Source organism: Molossus molossus, unplaced genomic scaffold (assembly GCF_014108415.1).
Source record: "Molossus molossus isolate mMolMol1 unplaced genomic scaffold, mMolMol1.p scaffold_m16_p_11, whole genome shotgun sequence".
Classification (NCBI taxonomy): domain Eukaryota; kingdom Metazoa; phylum Chordata; class Mammalia; order Chiroptera; family Molossidae; genus Molossus; species Molossus molossus.
In genome coordinates, this window is record NW_023425346.1 from 46,352,237 (window position 1) to 46,377,516 (window position 25,280).

General features: G+C 36.1%; 2 protein-coding genes across 3 annotated transcripts in view; both read right to left on the reverse strand.

The window, feature by feature from the left end:
* SLC38A11 (solute carrier family 38 member 11) overlaps nt 1-24,833 on the reverse strand; it is a 56,974-nt gene extending 32,141 nt beyond the window's left edge. For both annotated transcript variants that reach the window (XM_036254221.1, XM_036254220.1), the window contains exons 1-7: nt 24,715-24,833; nt 24,091-24,208; nt 22,276-22,350; nt 16,592-16,726; nt 15,612-15,677; nt 10,635-10,741; nt 5,301-5,380 (exon numbers count right to left, since the gene is read on the reverse strand). In XM_036254221.1, the coding sequence (XP_036110114.1) occupies nt 5,301-5,380; nt 10,635-10,741; nt 15,612-15,677; nt 16,592-16,726; nt 22,276-22,350; nt 24,091-24,208; nt 24,715-24,753 (620 nt within the window). In that variant the 5' untranslated portion in view covers nt 24,754-24,833. The remainder of the gene's footprint in view (nt 1-5,300; nt 5,381-10,634; nt 10,742-15,611; nt 15,678-16,591; nt 16,727-22,275; nt 22,351-24,090; nt 24,209-24,714) is intronic.
* LOC118625335 (tyrosine-protein phosphatase non-receptor type 2-like) lies at nt 6,351-7,593 on the reverse strand. Its single transcript, XM_036254222.1, has one exon. The coding sequence runs from the start codon at nt 6,897-6,899 to the stop codon at nt 6,441-6,443; it is 459 nt and encodes a 152-aa protein (XP_036110115.1). The 5' UTR covers nt 6,900-7,593; the 3' UTR covers nt 6,351-6,440.
* Nucleotides 24,834-25,280: the final 447 nt, after the last annotated feature.

A 25,280-nucleotide genomic window follows, 5' to 3' on the forward strand; every position in this document is an offset into this window, starting at 1 on the left:
ATTCTAATTCTGTATTAGGCACTGTGCTGAGTAATGGGGATTTGGTGTGAAATCAAACAAACGTGATCCCTGTTCTCACAGAGTTTACAATGTGCTGAGAAAGACATAAAAAACTACAACAAAACATATAAAAGATGAATAAAGATAACTTGACAAATAGCATGATTATTTTATTCCTATGTGTAAATCCCGTTTCACTTCATATGGTAAAATTCCAAATTTATCCAACCAAAATATTTAAGTATAAACCTACTGTTGTCTACTACACTTTCAGATAATCTCATGTTTGAAAAAATAGAGGGTACTGAGTGTGAACACTCAAATTCTCTTCACTTGTCTTCAGAACAAATCCATATTTTACTCTTCATACTCTTGTTTCAAGAGGCAGAAGTATCTCAACTCTTCTCTGAGGATTACTCTATATCATAAATCCCAACTTTTTAAGATCTCCTTGGGGACTTTTGGCTCCATCTTTTGGCTTGGTCTATAATACAGTCAATATCTTCTATGGTGTAAAAAAAAAGGTATTCTTTAGAATTCTTACTCCTTCAAGCCACTGTTTTGTCCTGCTATTTGCATTTATTACTGCTTTTCACATACAAATAAAAATGGAGAGGAAGGGATTTCTTTTCATCTTAATTCTCTCTAACCTTGCTTCTACCCATATTACTTGACCAGATCCCTGGAAGGTTACCATTAACTTCCTGTCACCTGAAGTGGAAACTTGTAATTTGCATCACACAGTGTCTGCTCCTGGCATTACTGCCTTGATTTCCTTTAGGATCATCCTTTTCCTCACTTTAAATCCATGTGACTTAGTTTGATTGACCTTATCCTTAGCATTGAGGGCAGGCATATAATCTAAACACAACTCAAACAGACCATAATGCTAGGGCTTGTGACAGTCATGGGTCCTCATTAGAGCCCATCAGAACTGATACTGGAAGTAAAGTTGGAGGTAACTTATAAGACAAAGCTCTTTATTTTTATATGGACTTGGACTTGAGTGGATGTAGGCTGAGACTGCTGCTGCCACCATCTTGTTACAATAAAGGGCAAGTCTGTCAGAAACGAGAGAGATGACAGGAAGTGAAGCCAAGAGGTAAAAGAAAAAAAAAAAACAAAACACCAGAGAAATGGTGTCCGATTTCATTGAGCTCCTAAATGCAACCAAATCTCATAATGGAACTACCCTTAAATTTTACAGTAATGTGAGTCAATAAATTCTCTTTGTTTCATTCAGTTAGGGCACTGTGGTTTTGTCATTCAACACAAAAAGCAATAATTTATAGATTATCAAAAAATTTCATGGCTAATATTTAGCAAAACTAATTCTTCTTCTTTTTTTTTTTTTTTTTTTTCAAATATGCACTATTCTTCTGTCTTGACCCATTATTTTCTGATCCTTTCTTTAAACCCCTCTGGTTCCTTCTTATGTATAGCATTATATTACAGAATTTCAGAATTAGAATGAATAATGAATAAAGAAACTAATATGCATTGAGATCCTTGGGGAAGGGACGTTTTATATGTGTAAATACCTGTGGAAAATGTAGCTGTACTTTTGGAATTATGTTTGGAACACCAACTACACACACTATTGTTTAAAATACTCTAAAAGAGATGCCATATGAAGATGCAATAGTTGTAAATTTTGACTGCATGCTATCATTTCTATTCTGAATGTAAAAATTGAATATTAATGAAGTACAGAATGAAGGTTTTCATAGCAATACTGTCTCTGATTCTAGTTTGAAAAAGAATGGGAGAACTGTATTATTGCATTTTTATACCAGCACAGTTTCTGGAAAGCAATTAAATTGCTTTGCCACCTCAGTTTTTAGAAAGCAAAAGGTTAGAAAATACAATAAAACTGACCATTACTTCCAAAAAGAACCGAAAGTCACTGGACTGTGAGATATTTGAAATCATATCAAAAAGCAGAATTTATGGCCCTACAAGTTATGAAAAAGGAAATTGAATTGTGTTTTATTTTTAAAACACAACCACTAAAAAGGTGTTTCCATAGTAACAAGGTCAATACCAGTACCCATTACAGACCTTCCTCCTTTCTGATAGTGGGTTTAAAGATCTTTTTCAAATACTACTTTAAAAGCCCTGTGAAAAAGTACAGCTTTTCTGATCATCTGAACCAAGAATGAGGAAAAACACACATGGAGTATTGAATTTCTCATGTTTTATGGATTATGAGCACTTGTGGCTGTCACATTTTCAGAAAGAAGCCTGCCTGACTAGCTACTATGCCAACTCCCGAACATGGGATTTGATTAGCCTGATTGTAAATCTGGACAAACAGAAGTTGTTTGCAGTAGTATTCAAACAGAAATAAAAGATGCTGCAGTATTAAAACACACACACACTTCTTTAACATCTAAATATTGAAAGAGTTAAGTAAATAATCCCTGTTATTAGAAAAATTTCAAAGGCTCAGATAAAATAAGAAATCTCTGATAGAGGAAGGTTACAACGATACAGGCCTCATTTTGTTTACAACAGAAATAAATAGCTCTTTGGCCATAAAAGTCCAGTCATTTAGCCCCCCAAGAGGCCTCTTCTTTCTCTTTCCTTTGTATGAAGATGCACTGCCTAGATGATGATCATATGTAAGATATTTTATTTCTTTTTGCATTCAAAATAGTATCTTACATAACATGTGGTATACAAAAGATACTAAAAAAAGTAAGTGGAGAATGAATCATCAAAATTAACAATAAGAATTACTAAAATAACACAAAATCTCTGGTCTATTTTTAGAAATGATATCAGTTAAAAGTACACTCATCATTTTAATGCCTTTAAACCAAAGGGCTCTACATCATGTTCACAGACTTGTAACTGTTAAATAATGAATCCAATAGCCTGATCCCTGGACAGATTACCTCAGAACCTCTGCAGCTGGGGTGCCTGGCATCAACATGTTGAAAAGCTACTCAGGTAATTCTAACGGAAAGCCCAGTCGAAAAATCATTGCTTTAAACTGTTTTCCTGGAGCTCAATTAATGAATAATTTACTTATCTCCAACTTGTAAGTCTTGTTTTCCCCCTCCCCCTCAATATTGTATCATAGTCATATACCAAATCTATAGGACTTTTTGTTATAACCTAATGATTTATTCTCTAGAATCACTTTTCATAATAATAGCTTCAATTAAAATGGTTGTCTTATACCATTTAAAATTTTACCCAAAAATTATTTATTGAATTCTGTTCAATATATTTATTAGCTTTTTGTTGCTGTGAATTCGACTCGAAAATCAGAAGTGAATACAGTACCAACATAATAGATACTACATAAATGTCAGTAGAATTTAGTACATAATTTGGGGCTTTTATGCTTACTTTTCCTGGGCCTGTAATGCCTTTTACACCCTTATCGATTTGGAAAAGTTCAGATTCATCCTTCAAACCATGAAGATCATGTTTCTCTTCCTCCAGGAAGCCCTCTCTGATTCAGACAGACTTGAGCTCTCTCTTCTTTGGCATTGCCACTGCCCCTGTGTAGGCTTCTATTTTGCACTCCTCTGACTATACTGTCATTTCTTTTTTGTTTTTAAATACGTCTCTTCTCCCTACCTGTGAACAACTTGCAGACCTCTCTCCTTGCTTTCTCGCAGGGCACACTGAAACAGCTAGGAACAACAGGCATTCTGAGCTCACTCTACGGAAGAGTAAGCGGCCACACTGAAGTGTACAAGGTGCATTTCAAAAACGCTATTGTAATGAACTGAACTGGGTCCCCCAACAGTGTTGAAGTGCTAACCCCCAATGTGATGGTATCTGGAGATGGGGACTTTGGGAGATAATTAGGTTTAGATGAGGTCATGGGGGGTGGCCACTCTTGATAGGATCACTGCCCTTGTCAGAGGAGACAGCAGAGAGTATGCTGTTTCTCTCACTTTCTGCCGCATGAAGACACAGCAGGAAGACCAGGAAGAGATTTCTCACCAGAATCCAATCACACCGGCAGCCACCAGAACGATGAGAAAACAAATTTCTGTTGTTTAAGCCTCTCACCTGTGGCATTCTGTTCCAGCAACCAAAGCTGACTAATACAACTATGAACTGTGATTAAGTTGTTGGAAGAGAACATTCATATAAATATCATAGATAATGATACCTTTCCCTTTTATTTAAGTCCTTTAAAAAGTTAAGTGTTTATTTTTACACAGAAAAGGCCATATCAAATACAATTAGACTAGACATTTCATAATTCATTCCAAATTAATTTGAAGCATAATCTTTGGTATTTACCTGACATAACATATAGTAAAAATTGAAGTGATTTTTGTAGAACAACAGTTAATCAGTAGGAAAAGAAAGCTACCTTGGGGGCCACATTATTAATTATAGCTATTCATGAGGTTATTTTTTTTTTCTCACTGATAACATTCACCGAAGACCCAGATTGTCCCTTGCACTGTCCTAGACATTGTGTCTCAAACTAATTTTATTTTGTCTTATTTGGGATAGAGAAAATAATTAAGGTCTCATGGAAACTCCATAATGTATTATTTATTTATTTAACTAATATTTAGTTTGCATTATGGGAATCTAATTTTGCATTTAAAGCCAATTTAGTTTATTTCATTTCAGCATTCTCTTGGGACTATGCAGATAAACTACCCAGTCCTTACCAGGGAAATTTATTCTGTAATCAAACAATAAAAAGTGTGTAGTTTAGATCAGCAGTACCCACACTTCGCATTTCATGGATGAGTAAATAAAATTTAAGAAAGCTATACCAAATTGTCAACATTTGACCAACTAATAACATTAAAAACAAATAAATAACCACTATCATTCCTCACTATCAGTTCACAAATGACAAAGCACTTGAACACAAAATAACTGAAGAATATAGTCTTAGTAGAGAATAAAGAATGGCTCTCCATGTGTGACTACAATGTGACTACATGTTGTTTGACGGCAAAAAGCATCCAACATATTCTTCACTCATCTCCTTTCAGCCTTGACTGGTGAAACTTTGTTAAGAACAAATCTATTTCCAAGGTTGATATAGACCATCTACCATCCACCACTTTTCCTCCTGAGTGCTCTTCCTAGTTCCTATTTCTCACCATTCTCATCAGCCATGCAGAGCTCAAGGTACACATGCATGTCTACTTCAAGGTAATTATTTTCTCTTATGTTGTCAAATACTAAAGAAAAAACGATGGTTCTGGTACCACAATTACTTTACATTTCAGAATGTATGTGAAATAAATATCTGTGTGAAGGTTATAAAAGGCCAAGCAAAGCAATATAGCAACAAAACTTACATGTGTGGACTCAACGAAATCACCCTTACCACTGTGAAGCAAACAATCGTCGTTGTTAACACTGTGGAAATAAAAGAGATCTGCAGAAGAAAAGGTAAAGATACCATCAGTTCAGCACAGAGCAGCAATTTCCAACCTGTGTGCCACAATAATTTTTTTTATTAATTAATTTTTGTTACAGATGTTTCTCCTTTTCCCCCCACTGATTCCCCCCTCCCCCTCCCTCCCTGCCCTTTCCCCAGTTTGTTGTCCATGTCCACTGTTCATGCATACATGCATATAAGTTCTGTGGTTTATCTCTCCCCCACCACCCCCCTCTTTAGGGGATTGTCAGTCTATACCCCACTTCCACATCTCCGGGACTACCCCATTCCTCAGACTGTTATGTTCATTATATTCCACAAATAAGTGAGATCATATGAAACTTGTCTTTCTCTGTTTGGCTTGTTTCACTTAGGATGATACTTTCCAGGTCCCTCCATGTAGACTCAAAGGATAAGAGATCTTTCTTTCTTACCGCTGCATAGTACTCCATTGTGTATATGTACCACTGCTTTTTTATCCATTGGTCTACTGATGGACACTTGGGCTGTTTCCAGATCTTAGCTATTGTAAATAGTGCTGCTACGAACATGGGGGTACGTATATTCTTTCTGATTGGTGTTTCAGGCTTCTTAGGGTATATTCCTAGAAGTGGGATCACTGGGTCAAATGGAAGTTCAATTTTTAATTTTTTGAGGTAACACCATATTGTTTTCCACAGTGGCTGCACCAGTCTCCATTCCCACCAGCAGTGAACTAGAGTCCCCTTTCCTCCACACCCTCACCAACACTTGTTGTTCGATGATTTGTTGATGGCGGCCATTCTGCTCTCCTAATTTATTTCTTTTACATCTTTCCACATTTCATACACGCATTAAAAAACTTAATAATACATCAAATTAGAGGGTTCTACAAAGTCTTCTGCTGGTGGTGCTCTTCTTTCCCTGGATGTAAAGTTTACTTTGTAAACAGACAAATGTGAGGCAATCTATAGGTATTTCAAGCCTCACATTAGTTTCCGGAGTGGGCTTCAGGTCTTGCTTTGCACATCAATGGTTCAAAATTTATAGCTGCAGAACATTCTCAAGTCATGAATACTTAGGTGTCTGTCAAACTTGGCCTTTTTCTTTTTTGTTCAGTCTCATTTAGCCTCTGTTTCATCTGCTGCATCTTCTGAGCTGTGTTAGCTTTTCTGTCTTCTCGAATTCGTTTCCGTAGAATACTCTCACTGTTCTCTTCCATAGTATCTTGCATTTTGGAGGATAGTCCTGTATATCTGTCACCTGTCAGTCTTTCTTTTTCTAGCCCTATCCTGTTCCCATTGTATTTTTCAGTCATTATCTTGGTTGGTGAGTGATCAAAAGCAGGACATAAGTCTTCTTTAGAAAGTTCTTTCCACCGTTTCTGTGTATTTGAATCTCCCTTTATACATTTTGCTCCTTCTATTATAGTCATATATGAAAATCTGAGTTGATCTGGTGTCTGAATAAGCCCCATTTGATATTTTCTCATATTCAGTAACAGTTGTTTAATGTTAATATCATCTCCTTTTCCCATCAGAACAAGACAGGTATCTACCAGAGAAAAGGTGCCTGACCGCCCAATGCCTGCACTACAGTGTATCACTGCAGGCCCATGTTCAGGATTCAAGGAACCAGATTCTCTCACTTTAAATAAAAAATTGAGGAATGAAGTTGATGATTCAGGAACTCCAAAATCTGGTCAGGTAGTATAATGAAAGTGAGATATTGTTCTGGTTTCACCACTATTGATATTTTCTAATTGCAGTAGATGTACTGTATAATATGACTTCACATCTTCTGTCAAGAACTTCACACTGAATCCTGTTTCTTTAAACAGCATCTCCCGGTCTTCCTTTGTTGGCCAGTACTGTGCACGTTTAACCGATTCTTTCTCTACAACTCAGTTTAGCATAACAACAGCTTTCGCCTTTTGCTGCCAAATCATGAGCCAGAAATGACAACCTGTATTAGGAAGTGGACCCTGTGTTAAGATGTAACTCCTTTGCGCTTCTTCTATGTCAACTAAGGTGGCATTAATATAATCATTTTCAGTATTTTGCAGTGTAACACGACTGTGATCATATGGGCTTACATCTCTGTGTCTGTTTCGATTTCTATTTTCTGGAAACTTGGACACTCTATGAGGATAGTCAAGGGACTCATTGCGAATTTCCAAGTACAGCTGCTGCCAACGATTTTGAGCATCCAACTCCTCAAACTCCCGCTCGATGGTGCAGACATGTCCCCTGGGGGGAGCTAGCGAGAGCGGAGCCTGCGCCGGGGGAGAGGCCAGGCCCACGCACGATCCGGGCGAGTGCTGGCGCTGTGGCCCACAATAATTTTTAAAACATGCGATACCTGACTATTTAGGTACTGACCTCTTTCTCCTTAGATTGTCCAAAAAAAAAAAAAAAAAAAAAGAAAGACCGTAGCCAACAACAATAACACTCCAGTGTGCAAAGTTATACCTATTTTTTTTGTCATATTGGCAAATATGTATCTTTTGGGCTGAAAAATTTTAGTAATTTGTTTATGTGTGCCATGAGATGAAAGAGGTTGAAAATTGCTGGTATAGAGATTATTTTATTGAAAATATTAGGTGTTTCTCTTTTTACTTGAGTATGTACAGTTTCAAATACAATCACTTCGTGATTATTCTTCTAGATTGGGTTGATAGTCTCAAGTATGTAACTTTTTATCAGATCATAGTTTTAGTTTTTTTCCACTCAAATAGGAGACCCGGTATCATATATGACTATTATAATCTTGCAACATGGTTTTACATGTTTTCACTGGCTTCCTGTGTAGACTACAAAACTGATGATTTTCTTTTATGAAAATAAATTATGTTTATTTTTCTTCAGGCCCAATTTTAGTGTTGACTTATGCTTTTTTTCCTATCTATAGTTGCTCCTTCTGCTTCTGTCTTTATCTTACCCCTACCCTTTCAACCCAACAACCTCTTCCCACATTTCTGGGGTGCTTCTGCTGTTTCCTTTTTGTTCTCTCGCTCTGTTCGTGCTTTCCTTTCTTTGTGATCTTGCCGTGTGGTCTGTGCTTCTAAGTCTTCTTTGACTCCTCTTCTCTCTCGCATCACTATTTCAACTGGTTAAAATATGAACTGGTCAGTGTGTATATGTGTTCTATGCACTTGTTACATGTTTATTTCTGAATTTTTAATGGAGGAACACATTTTAGATTTTTCTCTGATAAGATAAATATAATACAAATTTTATTTTATTTCATTTAATAGTTGTTAACCTTGTTTTCTACATTGTTAGTCTTTAACTAGAAAGAAAGTTCTATTATGAGGCCATTTGATCGACTGAGGAACAGAAATATTAACTAACATTACTAAGGTCACATAGCCACTAAGAAAGTGGCAAAGGACGAACTCACATGCAAGCATCCTGACTCCAGACCAGGGTGCCTAACTAGCCTGCTTTGCTCATTAGGAGATTTATTTAGACATTTCAGTATGACACTTTAAAGGGACATTTAGGGCAAAAATGTTCAGGTAATAATATGATGGAATACTAGCAGTTTTCTTTTCATAAATTTCTTGCCCTCTGCTCTGTGAAGGCGACAATTTTGTCTACATTGAATATGTGAATGGAAAACAGCCATTTCAGATATTTCACCATGAAAATCCCTTTTTAATACACTCTTGTTTATTTCTAGATGACTGTTAGGGAAGGAAGGCAGAATAGTCAGAATATTCTGAAATATCATCACCATTTTCAACTGTACCTGAAAAGAGGGGCTTTTTAACTCTGAACATATATTAAACACCACAGCAAAAAAGTAAAATTCAATCAACTGCTGGATTTTTCAAAACAGAATATAAAGATATAATGTGGCTGCACCAGTCTGCATTCCCACCAGCAGTGTATTAGAGTCCCCTTTTCTCCACACCTATGGAAAACAATATGGTGTTACCTCAAAAAATTAAAAATTGAACTTCCATTTGACCCAGTGATCCCACTTCTAGGAGTATACCCTAAGAAGCCTGAAACACCAAGCAGGAAGAATATATGCACCCCCATGTTCATAGCAGCACTATTTACAATAGCTAAGATCTGGAAACAGCCCAAGTGTCCATCAGTAGACGAATGGATAAAAAAGCAGTGGTACATGTACACAATGGAGTACTATGCAGCGGTAAGAAAGAAAGATCTCTTATCCTTTGAGACGACTTGGAGGGACCTTGAAAGTATTATCCTAAGTGAAATAAGCCAAGCAGAGAAAGACAGTTTCATATGATCTCACTTATTTGTGGAATATAATGAACATAACAGTCTGAGGAATACAGTAGACCCAGAAACATGGAAGTAGGGCACAGACTGACATCCCTCAGAAGAGGGGGTGGGGGGGTGGGAAGAGATAAACCACAGAACTTATATGCATGTGTGCATAACCAATGGACATGGACAACTAAGCCGGGGATGGGGCGGGGAGGAGGGTGCCAATGGGGTAAAAAAGGAGAAATATCTGTAACAAAAAAATAAAAAAAAAATAAAAAAAAAAGATATAATGTGTATAACTATTTTTTAAAATGTTTCATCGCAATGCTTGGCATCATGTAGATACAGCACCAATACTATTTTGGGTAAAATACAAATGTTTCTTGTTAGTAAGAAAATAAATATAACCAGATAAAGGCTACTCTATGTTGATGTGTATATGTAGTGAGTTTAATAATTATTTGGTTGGTTTCATTAGAAATAAATCAACATTTGTCTTTAGCAATACAAATAATAAATAATGGCCAAATTCTCAACAATTAATCAATTAACACATCTACATTTGAATGTGATGGATGAAAAATAGACACAACAGACATTGTAATTTACAAAGAAAATTTTAAGCCAATAAAATGATTCACCCCTATTTCTAAAGTTAGTTTACTTTTAAATTGTTTACCCTCTATAAAAAAGATAAAACTTTTTTTTTAGTAAATTAAATTTGGTTTAAGTTTTTTATATTTTCTAAATGTGTGGTGGCTACCTGATGTCACTTAGAGTACCTACCTCAAAGAAGAAAAAAGAAAAGATATATTTAGTTCACACTCATCAGTTATTGAACCTTCTATTCCCCAAAAGAAGCTAAAGATTCCATCATAGTTTACTCTAGCATAGTTATAATTAAACTAGAGGAAATTAAAGATAAATACTGTAATTAAGAACTTCGTTGTACAGACCATAGTTGGTCCAAATTAAATGCAGGTAAGAAAGTGCATTTCTGCACCTACTCAAAATGTAAAAATTACCTTTCCCAGCTTCGCTATGTCTCGGTACAAGGACAAAGGCAGAGTAAGGGCAACCGTGGAAAGCACAATAATGAAGTGGCGACCAATAAACACGTTTCCAGGATCAACTAAAACACAATATGTATTACAAAGTGTTTATGGGTATGAGTAGCACATTAGTGACAGTAAATATTGAATTATCAAAATGACTTTAATATTAAATAATATCTAAAAGACAAAGTTTTAAGAGTAAATATGCTCCATAAAACCATGTAAAACTAGAAATAATACATGAAAATATAAACACAAACTTACTTAAGGATAAACCTTTAGTTCAAATGTTAAAATATTTTACATTTAAATGATTTTAATAGCTTCCTAAGTAGTTTCCTTATTTCTACCTTCCTTTGTCTCCTTAGAGTACAGAGATCCTTTCCAAAGGCAAAAAAAGTAAGCTACACAGGGACAGAGTATTTTCTGAGGCTTTTTTCTTTTTATCTTGACCCAAGGATATAGTTACTGATTTTTTTAGAGAGAGAGAAAGACGGGAGGGAGGAAGGGGGAGAGAGAGAGAGAAACATCAATTGGTTACCTCCCCTATGCACCCTGACCAGGGATCCAACTCACAACCCAGGTATGTGCCCTGACCAGCAATTGAACCCAGGATAACGGTCCCACAAAGTGAGCCACCCAGCCAGGGCTTTTCTGGGGTTTAAAAACTTTTTTTTTTTCTATTTCAAAGAAACTTGAACAGTAAAACTTCAGCACAATTTCAAAAATAAAGATTTAGACAAAAATATTCACTATATTTCTATCCTTCTGTTGGGAATGAAGAGAGACAGAGAGAACATGTGTATATATGTGTGTGTCTATCATCAAATAAAAAAAGTGTAAACATAAATTAAAAGATACTTATAAGGATTTATGCATATTTTCAAGCCGTGCTAATCGTAGTATTTGCTTCAGGAGCTCTACATCTCTTCAGTGAAGACACTACGTTGAAGTTTCTCAGCCCACATTGAATTCCTTCACACATCATGTACTTAGAGTTTTTGAAATATCCTTAGTAGTACCACATCTTTAATTTGCGTATTTAATTCTGAGAAGTTTAAGGTCTATAGAAGGGAAGTCTGTCAAATAAGTGAGTGTAATTTAAAAAAAAATAAAATAAAGAAGCTATTACTCTGAAAAGTGAAACTAGTTTTCTTATATGGCTAATAAATTAACTAAAAAGAAAGATAGAAATTTCAAAATGGCACAAATTTTGCACACACACAAACATACATATCCACAAGAATAGAATAATTAATCATAAGTATTTAAATCAGCCATAACTAAACAATCATAAGAAAGTTGTAAATTAAAACAATAAAAGTTTAAGTTGTCAAACCCGGAATGTAACTATTTACATATTCCTGGTGAATATAATTTAAATTAAATTATCTGTATATATGTTTTTATTTACCCTTTCAAACTGCTCCCTCTATGATATATTTAATAGAAAATGTATTTTCTTCACTGAGAAAATTCTAAGGCCTAGAAAAACACTAAAATAGACTGCTACGAACAGCATGTATGAGCCTAATAACTGAGGATCTCCATTCATGTAAAGGACACTTTTCACTAATGATCCAATGATGAGATCTATCACCTATATTGATCTTTTATTTTTAATATATTTTTATTGTTGTTGTTTTTTTTTAGAGAGAGAGAAAGGGAGAGATAGAAACACTGATGTGAGAGAGAAACATTGATTGGCTGCCTCCCTCACCCTCCCCCCTCCAGGGGAATCCAGCCCACAACCCAGGCATGCGCCCTGACCCGGACCTCTCAGTCCATGGGAGGACACTCTGGCCAGGCCCTATACTGATCTTTTAACAAAAATGCACCCAAATAAGCATTCTAAAACATTTAAACAATAGTAGAAAAAAATTGAACATTGTAAAAATTTCAAAATTATCTAAACATATTACTTCTTACACCGTTTCTCATAACTTTGACTTGTATGGTGAACCAAGACTTTGGGTACCTGGAAAAAAGTATAAGCAATTGCCCATTTGCCAGTCTAAGATATTGGTGATATATTTCAGGAGAAAAAATTCAGGTTTACTAAGGATTTTATCTACTTCTAAAAATACATTGGCATCATATTAATCTTTATAAGACATACAATCATACTTTACAAAATATCACATTCAACAATGTAAAAAATACTGTGAAAAGAATAAAAGTGTGTTCTTTGCTATGTGACCTATATTTTAAAAGTCATTTTTGATTATCATAAAATTAATAACCAGGAAGGGGGTTTCAAAGGGAACATTAGTCTTATCTATGAAGTTTTATTTTTATAAAGAGCATATACAGGGATGGGCAAAAGCAGGGTTACAGCTGTTCATATGAAAAATAATACAATAATTAATAAATAATAATGCAAGTATAGCCCTGGCCTGTTTGGCTCAGCGGTTAGAGCGTCGGCCTGCGGTCCCGAGAGACCCGGGTTCGGTTCCCGCTAAGGGCGCGTACCTCGGTTGCAGTTTGTCCCCGGCCCTGGTTGGTTGTGCGGGTGGCAGCCACTCGATGTGTCCCTTCACGTCGATGTTTCTCTCTCTCTCTCTTCCTCTCTCTCCCTCCCTCTCTATCTGAACAAAAAAAAAATGTCCTTGGGTGAGGATAAAAAAAAAAATAATAATGCAAGAATAAACTCTTGAGTTTTGCACACTCACAACTATAAACGTACTTTTGCCTATTCTGAATGTATATATTATTTGTAAAATTAAAATTCAATAAAAATTAATTAATAAAAATGTTTCTATCAGAGAAAATTAATTTAATTATGGTCTATCTAACTGTGCAGTAGATACTGTATAGGAGAAGATTAAAATGTCAATTAAACAAATAGACTACATCTGTATGTTTTGATATGAGTATGTGTCCCTAGTATACTGCCAAGAGAAAAGCATATTATAGAACAAGACGTACAGCATTATCTTATTCATGTGACTATCTGAAGTTACACTCATTCTTAAAACTCTGAAAGTATACATTAAACAAGAATGAAGGAAGGAAGGAAGGGAGAAAAGAGGGAAGGATGGGAGGGAGGAGGGGAGGGAGAGAGGGAGGAAGGGAATGTTGAAAGGACTGTCCCTACTTGGTTTTCCCAAGAGGAAGAGATTATGAGTTGTTCTACCTTCTCTATTTTGTTTATCTGTGTTTTTGAATATTTTCTTAATAAATATGTATTACTTCCTAAATAACAAAATAAAAATATAAAAAATTAATACATATTCTTTTGGAAACCTTCAGAAAACGGCAAAGGAAACAAACAAAATCTCATGGGTCCCACAACGAAAAGATAACCACAGCTTACAGTGAATGTATTTTTAATAAAATTCCTTATTTACTTATGCAAATAGGAAATTTATATGATTTAGATCATATTGTCTATATGGTATTACAATATTCTCATTGTTAGTTAGCATTCTATGCACTCACATAACTAAGTGTATGAAATCATGATTTGGAGGTGGAAGACTAGGACAAAAACTGCAAATAATTCGGGGTAACAATAATACTAGCTAACAATGTTGGGGAAGCCTACTATATGCTAGGCACCGTCTGTATTAACTCTTGTTTTACATACAGATTCTATGAAGCAATTAGATACTCTAATTCATAATTTAGAAATTAAGAGACTGGAATTCAGAGAGGGCACTGACCTTCTCAAGGTCACATAGCAAGCAGGCATTGGTTTTGTGGTTTGATAGTCAAGTAGCCCTGATTCCAGCTAACCCTTCAAGAGGAATAAGTGCAATTTCTAGTGCTAGGTTTTGTTTTTCTTTGTTTTGTATGTCTTTTAGAATGGTGATTCAAGCACTAAGAGGAACGGCATTTTTGTATCATTCTCAACTACAATAACAACTATAGAGTTAGGTCACAATAACATGGGAATTATGTGGCTTAGATGAGAAGCCCTCCAAAGCACAGACTCTGAATTATTCAAATAGCCATAATATGATGAAAGGTTGAACAAGGAGCTGGGCTGTGGCACATGTTAAAAAGGTCTGCTTGAGAATGTTCATAGTTGCTTTTTCATAATCACCCCAAATTGGAAACAACCCAAATGTCCCTCAACTATGTGACAGATAAACTGTTGTCCATCTACACAATGGAATACTCCCTAGCTTTTTTTTTTTTTTTTTTTTTTTTTTTTTTTAAGAGCAAACTGTATACCAAAAGTCATGGCTGAAATTCAAATGCACTATGCTAAGGGAAAAAGCTGGACTCAAAAGGCTGCATACTATACGATGCCATTGATCTGGCATTCTGGGAAAAACAAAACTAGGCAGAGAAATCAGATACCAGTGGTTGCCAGGGCTGGAAATGAGGGAGGGTGTAACTACAAAGAGAAATAAGGAACATTTAGATGTTATGGAATTGTTTTTGTATTTTCATCATGGCTGCTGTTATAAGACTATGTGCATTTGTCAAAATTCACAAGACTATCCAATAAAAAGGGTTAATTTTACTACATTAAGTTACATATTAATAGAAATAGTAGGGGGAAAGATCAGCTTGCTTATTGAAGAAATGGTGTAATAAAAATAGCACATGAGAAAATGTTACTAACAGAGCTGGTGATATCTAGCATTATATATTTCAAATATAAAGTATTTTAAATATAGTAATAATATTTATTATCATAATAGTTAACTATTAATTGTAATACATATTATTGTTAATTCTTACTATTATATAAGGGCTAGTTTAATAGTAATAATATTACTAAGTATAGCAATAATAGTAATACTCTTTTTAAACAGCTAAATAAGAATTAAACTATATATACAGGTAGATTAACACTTTAGGATCAGAACAGATCTTGGATATTGCCAGATATTTAAAGTCATCCATCTCTCAAACTTGCAAATATTTTACTTATAAATTATCATGAACCACATTAACTATGAAAAACTATAAAAAATAAATATATTTACTTACTTCCTGGGATTCTTTGGAAAACTTTGCTCAAAGTGTCTCCGGTTACTATGTTGTAACTTATCATAGCTAAATACATAATTAAAATAATACAGTCACCAACAATTTACATCTTGAATCTTTTGAAAATAATCAGTTACTACTTCCCAAATATTGGCATAATCTTACTACTTTCAAATATATTTTTTGATGATCAACATGTACAACTTTAAAAATAACTAGACAACAGATTTATGGGAGAATATAAATTCATATTAGAACATTTTTTTTCACTTTATAAATTGATTCTTTCTAAGCATCTTAAAATAATAGTGAGGTTTGGTAGTCATTTAAAATGTGATTTACTAGTCATTAAAATTCAGTTTCCAAAAACTTTTTCAGGAACACATGTATTGCCGGAAGTGAGGAATAACAACAGAAAATTGTTAAGGCTCCAAAATATCTCCTTGTTTACAAAGTAAGATTTGGGGGAAATAAATTCTTCTTTGGTGGAGACATTGAAAACTAGAGGTTTAAGCAATAGCTTCTGTATTACTGGTTTAAAAACTGAAGTCAATTTGGCATTGTTGAATGTTAACATTTTATTTAAGAAGTGCTCGGTGACATTTTCACCATTATGGTACAGACTTTAAATAGCATGTTGGCCTTGTACGTGGTGGCTTCTACAAACCTTGGGTTTTCAAAAATTGGATTTCAGCCTTTGAAGAAATATACTGTTTCTCTCACTTGCTTTTGATCCCAGATCATTCTATTTTTCACCAAACTAGGGAAGCACAAGCATTAACCTAATCAAAATCACTCATTTTATTTTAATGAAATACTCAGGAAACCAAACAAAAATAAGAAAAAAAAAAAAACACACTTAATTTGGAATATATTTCAACTACTAAGATAACTATGCAATGACTATTAAAACTATTTTATTTGGAAATGGCAGTATGTTTATGCAAACAAGTATAATATGCATCTTCAGAGTAACTCACCTATAAAAGGATACAAAAACTGTAGAACAGAAAGGAGGCAATACCCTGGAAAGCCAAAGGTTTTATTGACCAAAGACTGGTAAGAGTCTGTTCCAGAGAGAGTCCCTCCTTTTATCAATAAAACAAGGGAAAAGTCTGTGGCAAAAATAACAATTAAACAGATATTAGATTACATTTAATACAAAAGTTTTTCATGTTTTGACTTCAATAAAAAGGGAGTATATTAAAAAAGAGTTTAATTTAAAGCTATAGTAAATTAGCATGGCAAGCCTACTTCCTTTTCATAAAACATAACTTTTCATGAAATGGTACTGTTTCCAGTTATTTATTTTTTTAATCAAGATGCAAGTATACTTAACAATCCATGCAATGAACTGGACAGAAGAAGGTACACAGACTAGAGTCAAGCATCAGTTTTGCATTTTACTTCCTAACTAACCAATGCAAAGACTATTAATAGGATGTGGCTCAACCAGCCATGCAACAGAATATAGGTAATCAGTGTTTCATAGACATCCAACATCTGAAGACTTAGAACAAAAAATTCTGTAAGCATGGATAAAAAAGTAGATATATGAGACTCAGATAATTTGTTTTATAACAAAGTACAACTAGTTACTATTTTACAGTTATTATGGTTAAAAGAGCAAGCTAAGAATTTTTTTTTGGAAATTTACAATTTAGAGATTTAAGTTGCCATTTTAGAGTTGAAATTGAAGGTATAAATATATAGCTATTATATAATTAAAAGTTCATATTTTTTTCTTCATTTAACTCAATGAACCTAGTGAATAACATTTAACCTAGTGAACAGCAATGCAATTGTACTGGGTACACAGCTATGCCCAGGATGTGATTCTTGCCCTTGTCTCTTGCTCATGTTTCCACCACAGGTAATTTCTATTTGTCCTTTAAGTAATTTGGAAATGCATTTAAGGACAAAGATGAAAATACAAATAATTATACTATAGTGTCCACCCTGATTCCCTCCCACATCATTGAAACTTCCTTCAAGTTCTGCAGTAAACTCCAAGTTGATAAATACAATTGACACGCCCTAAATATTAATCTTATTTGCTCTAAATAGGTAATATTTTTTTCCTGTTTACCTATCTGCTCTTTTTCAACCACCTTCCCTTGGCCTTTGCGACATTACTTTACTTGGATTTCCTCCAACCTTTTTGGCCATTTATACTCATTTTTTCACCAGTTTTTTACAATTCTGGATTCTTAGACTTTTTTCTTACTCTTCAAGATGTCCTATGTGATCTTGTTCATGTCTATGGTTTCAATTTTCCCAAAGATGTTAGTAACCCCTAAATTTGCATCTCTAGCCCAGGCTCCAAAACTCCAGATTTCTATATCTAGCTGCCTAATAAACATTTTACATCGAAGATCTCATAGACATCTCAGTGTTAAAATATACAAATTCTAATTTATATATTTGTTCTGGAACCTGCTTCTTCTCCAGTCCCTGAATAGTATTAACAGAAATTTGAGAATCACCTAGACTTCTCATTATCCATCATCTTCTATATTCCTTTGGTCACCACGTCCATTACTGCATCATACATTATTCAACTGTATCTCCTCATTTCTAATCTTTAACTTGCTTTATTTGGGGGCTTGGGTCTTTATCATATACCATTTGGATTATTGCAATAACCTCTAAATAGTTTTCTCATCCACCAATCTTACTCCCTACCAAAACATTTTTGACATCTGCTAAGACCTTCTCAACTTTTCCCCTCAGATGGGTCTGACGATATCATAAATCTGATCATGTCTTCTGCTGAAAATATTCCAGGGGACCCTCTAATGCCTTTGAATAAAAATCAATTTCTTTTTTATGAGGTAAAAAAAAAATTATTTATTAGCTGTGTGACCTTGGGTGAAGGACTGACTTTTCTGAATTATTATTATATCACAACCACAAAAAATGCTAGCAAATACTTACACAATATTTCCTGTGGGCAAGGCCTTTTTCTAAAGGCTTTACATATATTAACTTGTTTAATCTTTACAACTATCCTAGGTAGGTGCCATTATTAGCCCCATTTAGTGAATGAGAAAAGGGAGGCCCAGAAGGTTAACTAAACTGCCGAACTTCACAGAGGTAGCAATGGAGCAGTCAGGATTCAGATCCTGGTAGTCTGGCTGCAGAGTCCATATACTTAACCAAAATCTCAACTCTGTTGCATGTAACTGTAGACCTTGGGCAAGTCATTTTAATCTATTAAAATTTCAGTTTCCTCCTCCATAAAAGTAGAACATGAGTACCTATTTCATGGAGTCAAAGGACTTCAGGAAATGGTAATGATGAGAGCCTTCATAAATGCCTCTCCAAACCTCTCTATCAGCATCTCCCTCTACTTACAAATGTCAACCCTACACTTTAACCAGACTGAATATTGACTCAGTATCCTCTTGTGTTTCTGTACTTTCATCTGCTTAGAGTGACCTTTCATTTTCTTTGCTCACTCATGTATTTTCATAAACACTCAGTGCAGGTCTCTCTCTTCCCCCAAACCTGCCCGCTCCTTTGAGGCTGTGTTAAATGCCAATGTCCCTATCATCATGCACATATTTTAATTATGGTATTTTCAATAAAATATTGTAACTATGTATTTTTGTCTGCCTGACACACTACACAGTGAGCTTCCTGTAGGTAGGGATAATGCTCTTCATGGAGACAATGGCAGCAGTGTCAGTAAATATTTTTGAAATCAATCCGTGATCAATATACAGCAGGATTCAAATTTAATTTGATAATGACACAATAAATGTATTAAAAAATATTCTGCAAGCACAAAGGGCATAGGAATGAATTCTAATTCCTTTGTTTAAACCTAGGAAAAGTTTCACCAAAGAGTTGAGTATTGCCCTGAACGATGAACAGGATTTCACCAGGTGGAGAAAAAAACAGTTGAGCAGGGGGACTGTCCACGGGAAGGCAGCGTGAAAGCATATTCTATATGTGAGGAATGAAATAGTCCAGAACAGGTAAAACCTAAGGTGCACACATGGCAGTGTTGGTGATAGAGTAGTTGGAGATGAGACTGAGAATTCAGACTGTGACTACACTATGAAGGAATTTGAATGCAAAATTTTTTTTTTTTCTCTTGTAGTATGGAGTCTTGGAATGCTTTGATTGAGGGAGTAACAGTGATCAGGTCGAGGTTTTATAGAGATAACTCTTACAGCAACATGGAGGACAGATCAGAAAGTGAACTGATGCTAAAGGCAATAACACAGCAACTTACTGGCCAAAGAAGACAATCAATGAAAACCTGAGTAACAGAGAGGAGGTAATCAATTTCACAGATGTTGTAAATTTTTGGTGAAGAACTGTATGCTTGGAATGAGAATGCTGAGTTTCATAAAAGTTCAAAATGTACTGCTTGAGGTTAACAATTTGCTGGGAATTTAGTCAATAATAAATGTAAATGATTCCATCTGCTTTTAAAATACAGACTATAAATATATTATCTTAAAAGTTTTAAGAATCTCAAATATCAATCACTATAACATTTTAATTTCAATTAAAATATACAATATGCAAATTTTAGGTAATCCATGAATGAGTCTATGTTATTCAACATGAAAATTTTCTTTTAAATCATTGTATATGCTTGGACATACATATAAACAGAACTTTGAAAAACCACAAACCACCTGCTGAACAGGTCATATCTCATTAGAGGTTTTAAAAAGATAAAAGAATAATAGTAGAGACAAAGCGGTGTGTAATTACAGTGTCAATTTAAAGAAAAATTTAATATTATATGCCACTTGTACATTTTGCTCTTAAAAGCCTAAGTAAAAAACAAAATGAATTATGTCTCTAAATCTTTTTGCTTTTGTGTGGTTAGCCTTTATCAAAATTATTAAAGGATTTTGATCATATAACTAAATTAAAGAGTTAAGTAATTTCCACTGATTAATAACTTTGCAATATCTGACTTTGCAGAGGACTGCTCACAGTGGGTGTATATATAGTATCAGTTGAGAAAGTTATTTGCAGTATTATTTATGTTTGTATACTATGATTTAGCTTTAGTAAACTGTTCAATCCCCTCAAGTATTGAATTCTTAGGTGATCTATATATTTTAATTTATTTAATGAGTGTAAATATTTACAATGCACTTAAATAAGCCAAGGTTATTATGCCCATGTGGAAATTAATTATTTATCAGTGCTAACTGACTGGGAAGCAGGACATTAGGAACGACAAGGATAAATCTTTGAATGGGATTTTTTAGTGCGATCAATGATCTTATGAACAGAATGCAATTTTTAAACACCAGCAACTCTGAATAAGCCCAAAGTTATGGATCCCACATTACTAACTTACAAAGTAAGCCACAAGTTAAGAGCTGCAGAAGCTAAAAGCAGCTTAGATTTTGGGGGGTGAGAAGCAGGCAGGGAGACGGGAGCCCGGTGCCTTCGCAGCTCTGACTCAGGCATGTACTGGATGCTTTACTGTCTCTTCCTCAGCCTGAGAAAAACAGCAGTTACCGGCTGGGCTTGGAAGCCTGGGAGTTTATGAGAGAGCATCTTGGTAGGGTCTCCAGAAGCAGAGCTGAGATAGAGATGCTTGGGCAAGGGACTTGAGGGATGCTCCCAGGAGAAGGGGATTGAGAGGACAGGGTGGGGAAAGAGCTCGCAAGGATGAGGTCCCAGGTGGAGAGCAGCTGCAGCTTCGCCCTGCAGTGGTGGTGCCCTGGGGCTCGCGCTGCACCACACATTGGTCCCTGCTGGAGGCAAGCTTCCTAAATCAGTCAGTCATTGACTGAAGGCTGTGGGGAAACGGCAGCTGGGGGTCATAACCTCACAGCAAGGTGGTGCCACTGAGGCCCAGGTCAGCACCTGGAGAAGGGGACCCTGAGGTGTTTTGCATTACCTGGTAAAAAGGCACCTAGGTGACTACGCATAGCGGCCACCACAGCAGCAACCACAGCAGGTGGTGTCTATTTGTGATTGCTGCCTCTTTCACAGTGATCCTAAGGTAGAGAAAAGATCCCGTATTTGTCACGATGTGAGTTGATAGAATGACAAAGCAGAAATGAGGACAACAGGAATACAGCTAATTATGCCTTGTATACTCTGCAATTAGACGGGGGAGTGGCAACACGTGGGTGTGAATGAACATGTTCCATGAAAAGGGGGAAGCTAAGAGAAGCAGTGCAAAAGCACCGTTTGCTGCACTCAGGACGATGGCAGTGGGGGCCTGAGCAGGCAGGGGCAAGGCGGGAATGCCGGGCTTTCGGTTCCACCCGTACAGACAGAGCTGGAAAACGCTGCTCATTCATGCGCACCTGCCATGGTCACTGTGGGAAAGGAAGTCCTGATGACTATACTTTCATAGCACAGTTGTCTTAGCTTTAATTGGCCTTTGGAATAAATGACTTTCCCACCTACCACTTTCTGCATCAAGTGAAAGGCACATGAAAAGGATTTAGGCTTGGTGATACATAATGCTTTTCTAATCTGTTCAGAGGATTAGCAAGAAAAGTAAATCTCCTGAGACATAATGTCTAAATCGTTAGGATTCTTTGATCCAGTAACATTAGTAACTTCAATTACAGGGAGTGGGAGTGTGTGTGTGTGTGTGTGTGTGTGTGTGTAAAATAGCCCTTGTGCAATTTAAGTTGCAGGAATTAGTAATTATATAGTATTTTACCTGTAACAAATGAAACCCAGAAAAAAAGCAATATTCCCAGAGGAAAGCCAGCTTGCTTCATTGAATATGGCAATCCTGAAAAAAACATAAAATGCCCCACCCATTGCATTAATAAAATATACAGAATTTTTCCCAATTCCTGTATAAAATAGGCTAAGTAAAGTGACATACTTCTGACATAATTATAAACAGTGCATATGACTTCTAAAATTAAACATTATTATACTAACACTCATTTCTGAATAAAATGTCATAAGTTAAGGACTTGGTAAGAGAGCAAGTTTATGAGGTGATGAAATAAGAATACGAAAGAAGCAAATGAAAAATATACACCAGTTCACACAAATAATGTTCACCTCAGGGTGATGGGATCACATGAGCTGGAATGAGGAGAGTAACAACCCAACGCTCTCTCCCTGAGCTTCCTGGGAAAGCAGAGGGATTGACAGAGCACAGAGGTCGTGGGAGCTGAGGAGTGAAAATGGGCAACCAAGTAGGAGAAGGAGAGAAAAGCGAGAAGGCAAAAGTGTTTTTATAAAGCTGAAGAGGGTAATATAAAATATTTTCTTATGAAGTCTCTGGAAAATGAATCATTTTAGGTTATGGACAATAAAATATTTAAAGTAGAATACATTTAAAATATTTTCACCCACAATTTTACTCTCTGAAAAATTTTCCCTTAAAACAGTCGCTGAGCAGATTAAGAGACACTTGAAATGTTGCTGACACAGATCAGCTTCAAGTGTTCACATCAGGCATTGAGTCTGGAATTCTTCCACGCAGAGCTGCCTGCATCTCTGGGGTACACGGAGGCAAAATTCCAAAGAAGTCTTTCACCCTATTTGTTACTACTTTGCCTTTGGTAACTCCACTTGATGTACCATGTGGAAAGGAAATGATCTACATGTAGAAACAAGCAAAATAAAAAAGCACATCAACTTGTGAAAGGTAAGAAAAGTAACAGGATCCAGAGAAATATTCAATGATGACTGTGACTAAAATGTCAGAACTTTACAGAAAAAAGAAATACGCTCAATGAGTAGTGCAGAATTCTGTTTGTCCCTACTTTTTTGTTAAATGCGAAGTTTTCAAATAACAAAAGCAATAGTAATTATGATTACTATAATGTGATGCACTTGAGTTTGTCATAATTTCCCCCTTACTTCAAAGTGAGAAAATATGAGCTGCCCATTTCTTTCAATTATGATTTGGCTTCTCTGTTAAAAAAAAAAAAAAAATCATATGTGCTTTCATCTAACCAATTTCTATTTATTTATTAAATGATATTTAAAATTAGTATAAGTAAATAAGTTTGTACTTTAAATTCAACACTATATAGACAGGTAAAGAAATATGGTATGAATTTAAATTTTTTACCAGATTGTTACGTTTTCATATTAAATTTTTGTACCTCTAATACTTTCAAATATCTGGACGTTTTATACCTCTAAAAGGTCATCGAAAGGTGATTTAGTAATGATGGACACTTCCAGAAGAGGGAAAAAAGTAAATCAGGTAACATTATCAATTGACTAAGCAGCCTATAAAAAAAAATGTCAGCACTTTTTGTATGAAGCTCCAGCTAACTTCACACACGTGGAGGATGCGCTCAAATGTAGAAACAGTGTGGACCACAGCCCAGTCTTTGGGAAAAGGAGGATTGATGGGATGCCTGTTGTTGCACTGGATTATGAAAGAATATCACCAATTTATCATTTAAGAGCTTCACTTTAAAAAAAATCAGTGAACACTAACAACATAAGTCTTAAATTTGGCCTCTTCGCTTAAAATGAAAAAAACAACAAAGCAACTTACCTATTATACCAGATCCTACAATAGAGTTGACAACATTAAAAATAGCAGCAGACTGACGACCACTTTTCTCTTCCTGCTTATGTTCAGAAACGAGGATCTCTTTGTCATCTAGATGGTTCTATTTAACATATAAAATGGCCAAGAATATATAGAAGTAAATGAATGTTTACTAGCTCAAAAAACAGAAAAGTGTCAGACAAATATGCAATGTGATAGAAGAACACGATATCAGGAATGATAACATCAATCACGAGAAGAAAATAATGATGAGGGCAATAATAAAGAGTAACAGTAATTGCTAGGGCCCCAACAGAGCTTTGTAAACAAACTGCACCCTAAAATGTCCAGCTTCACCAAGTTCGCAGGCTGCTCCACGGAATCCCAGGGTCAATCCCAGATCTGTTACGGAGCCAATGATGTGATTTGGTGAAATTAAAAGAGTTACATTAAATAAGGTAAAGTGCCTGCCAAGAAAAAAACTACAAGTGAGATCATGGTACAATTTTCTCCCGGAGAACTAACTCCCGGTGCTGCTAAGCCAGGGCCCGGCTGGAGGTACGCTGACCTCTGCTTGCAGGGCGAAGGGAGCCTGGCTTCAGAACCTGCCCCAGCGCCCCGCTTTACCTGTGTCGGGATGACGGGCTGCTGCCCCTGGTAGCTCATGGCCGCACCCGGGTCCTTAGCAGGTGAAAGGTCAGCGGTCTTGGGTCCCCCGGTCTAGAAGGACCAGCCCCTCCGCGACCTCTCACTCCGGGGTCTGCGCGCGGCGGGACAGCTGGGTCTGCGGTTACTCGGCGCCTCTGGCCCCACCCCCGCACCTCCGCCGCCGCGGGGCCCGGGGCCGCCGCCCCCTTGCCCCGTCCAATGCACCTCCCTCCCGCCGCGGAGATGCTACAAGACGGTCTGTTCTGGGCAGCCCTCTCTCTTACCCTCCCCAACCCCAGCTCCAGCTGCAAAGTATAATTTGTTCTGCCCACGACGCCTGCCCAGGTAGTTCAGTTACGATGGCCTAATTTAAGTCCTTTCCCAAGTGAGCTGCTCCTTGGCTGGAGACTGATGCCCAGGTAAGAACGCGGTAGCACCCCCCAACCCCCATCCTCCTCTCTACACCGCTTCGATGGCCAAGATGACAGATGAGAAGGCAGGCTTTTTACTTTAAGTGGTAAACAAACAACTTTTCCAGAGTTTTA

Bases quoted from the DNA above. Each gene is read 5' to 3' on its own strand.
- LOC118625335 (XM_036254222.1), bottom strand. From the start codon at position 6,899: ATGGGAAAAGGAGATGATATTAACATTAAACAACTGTTACTGAATATG.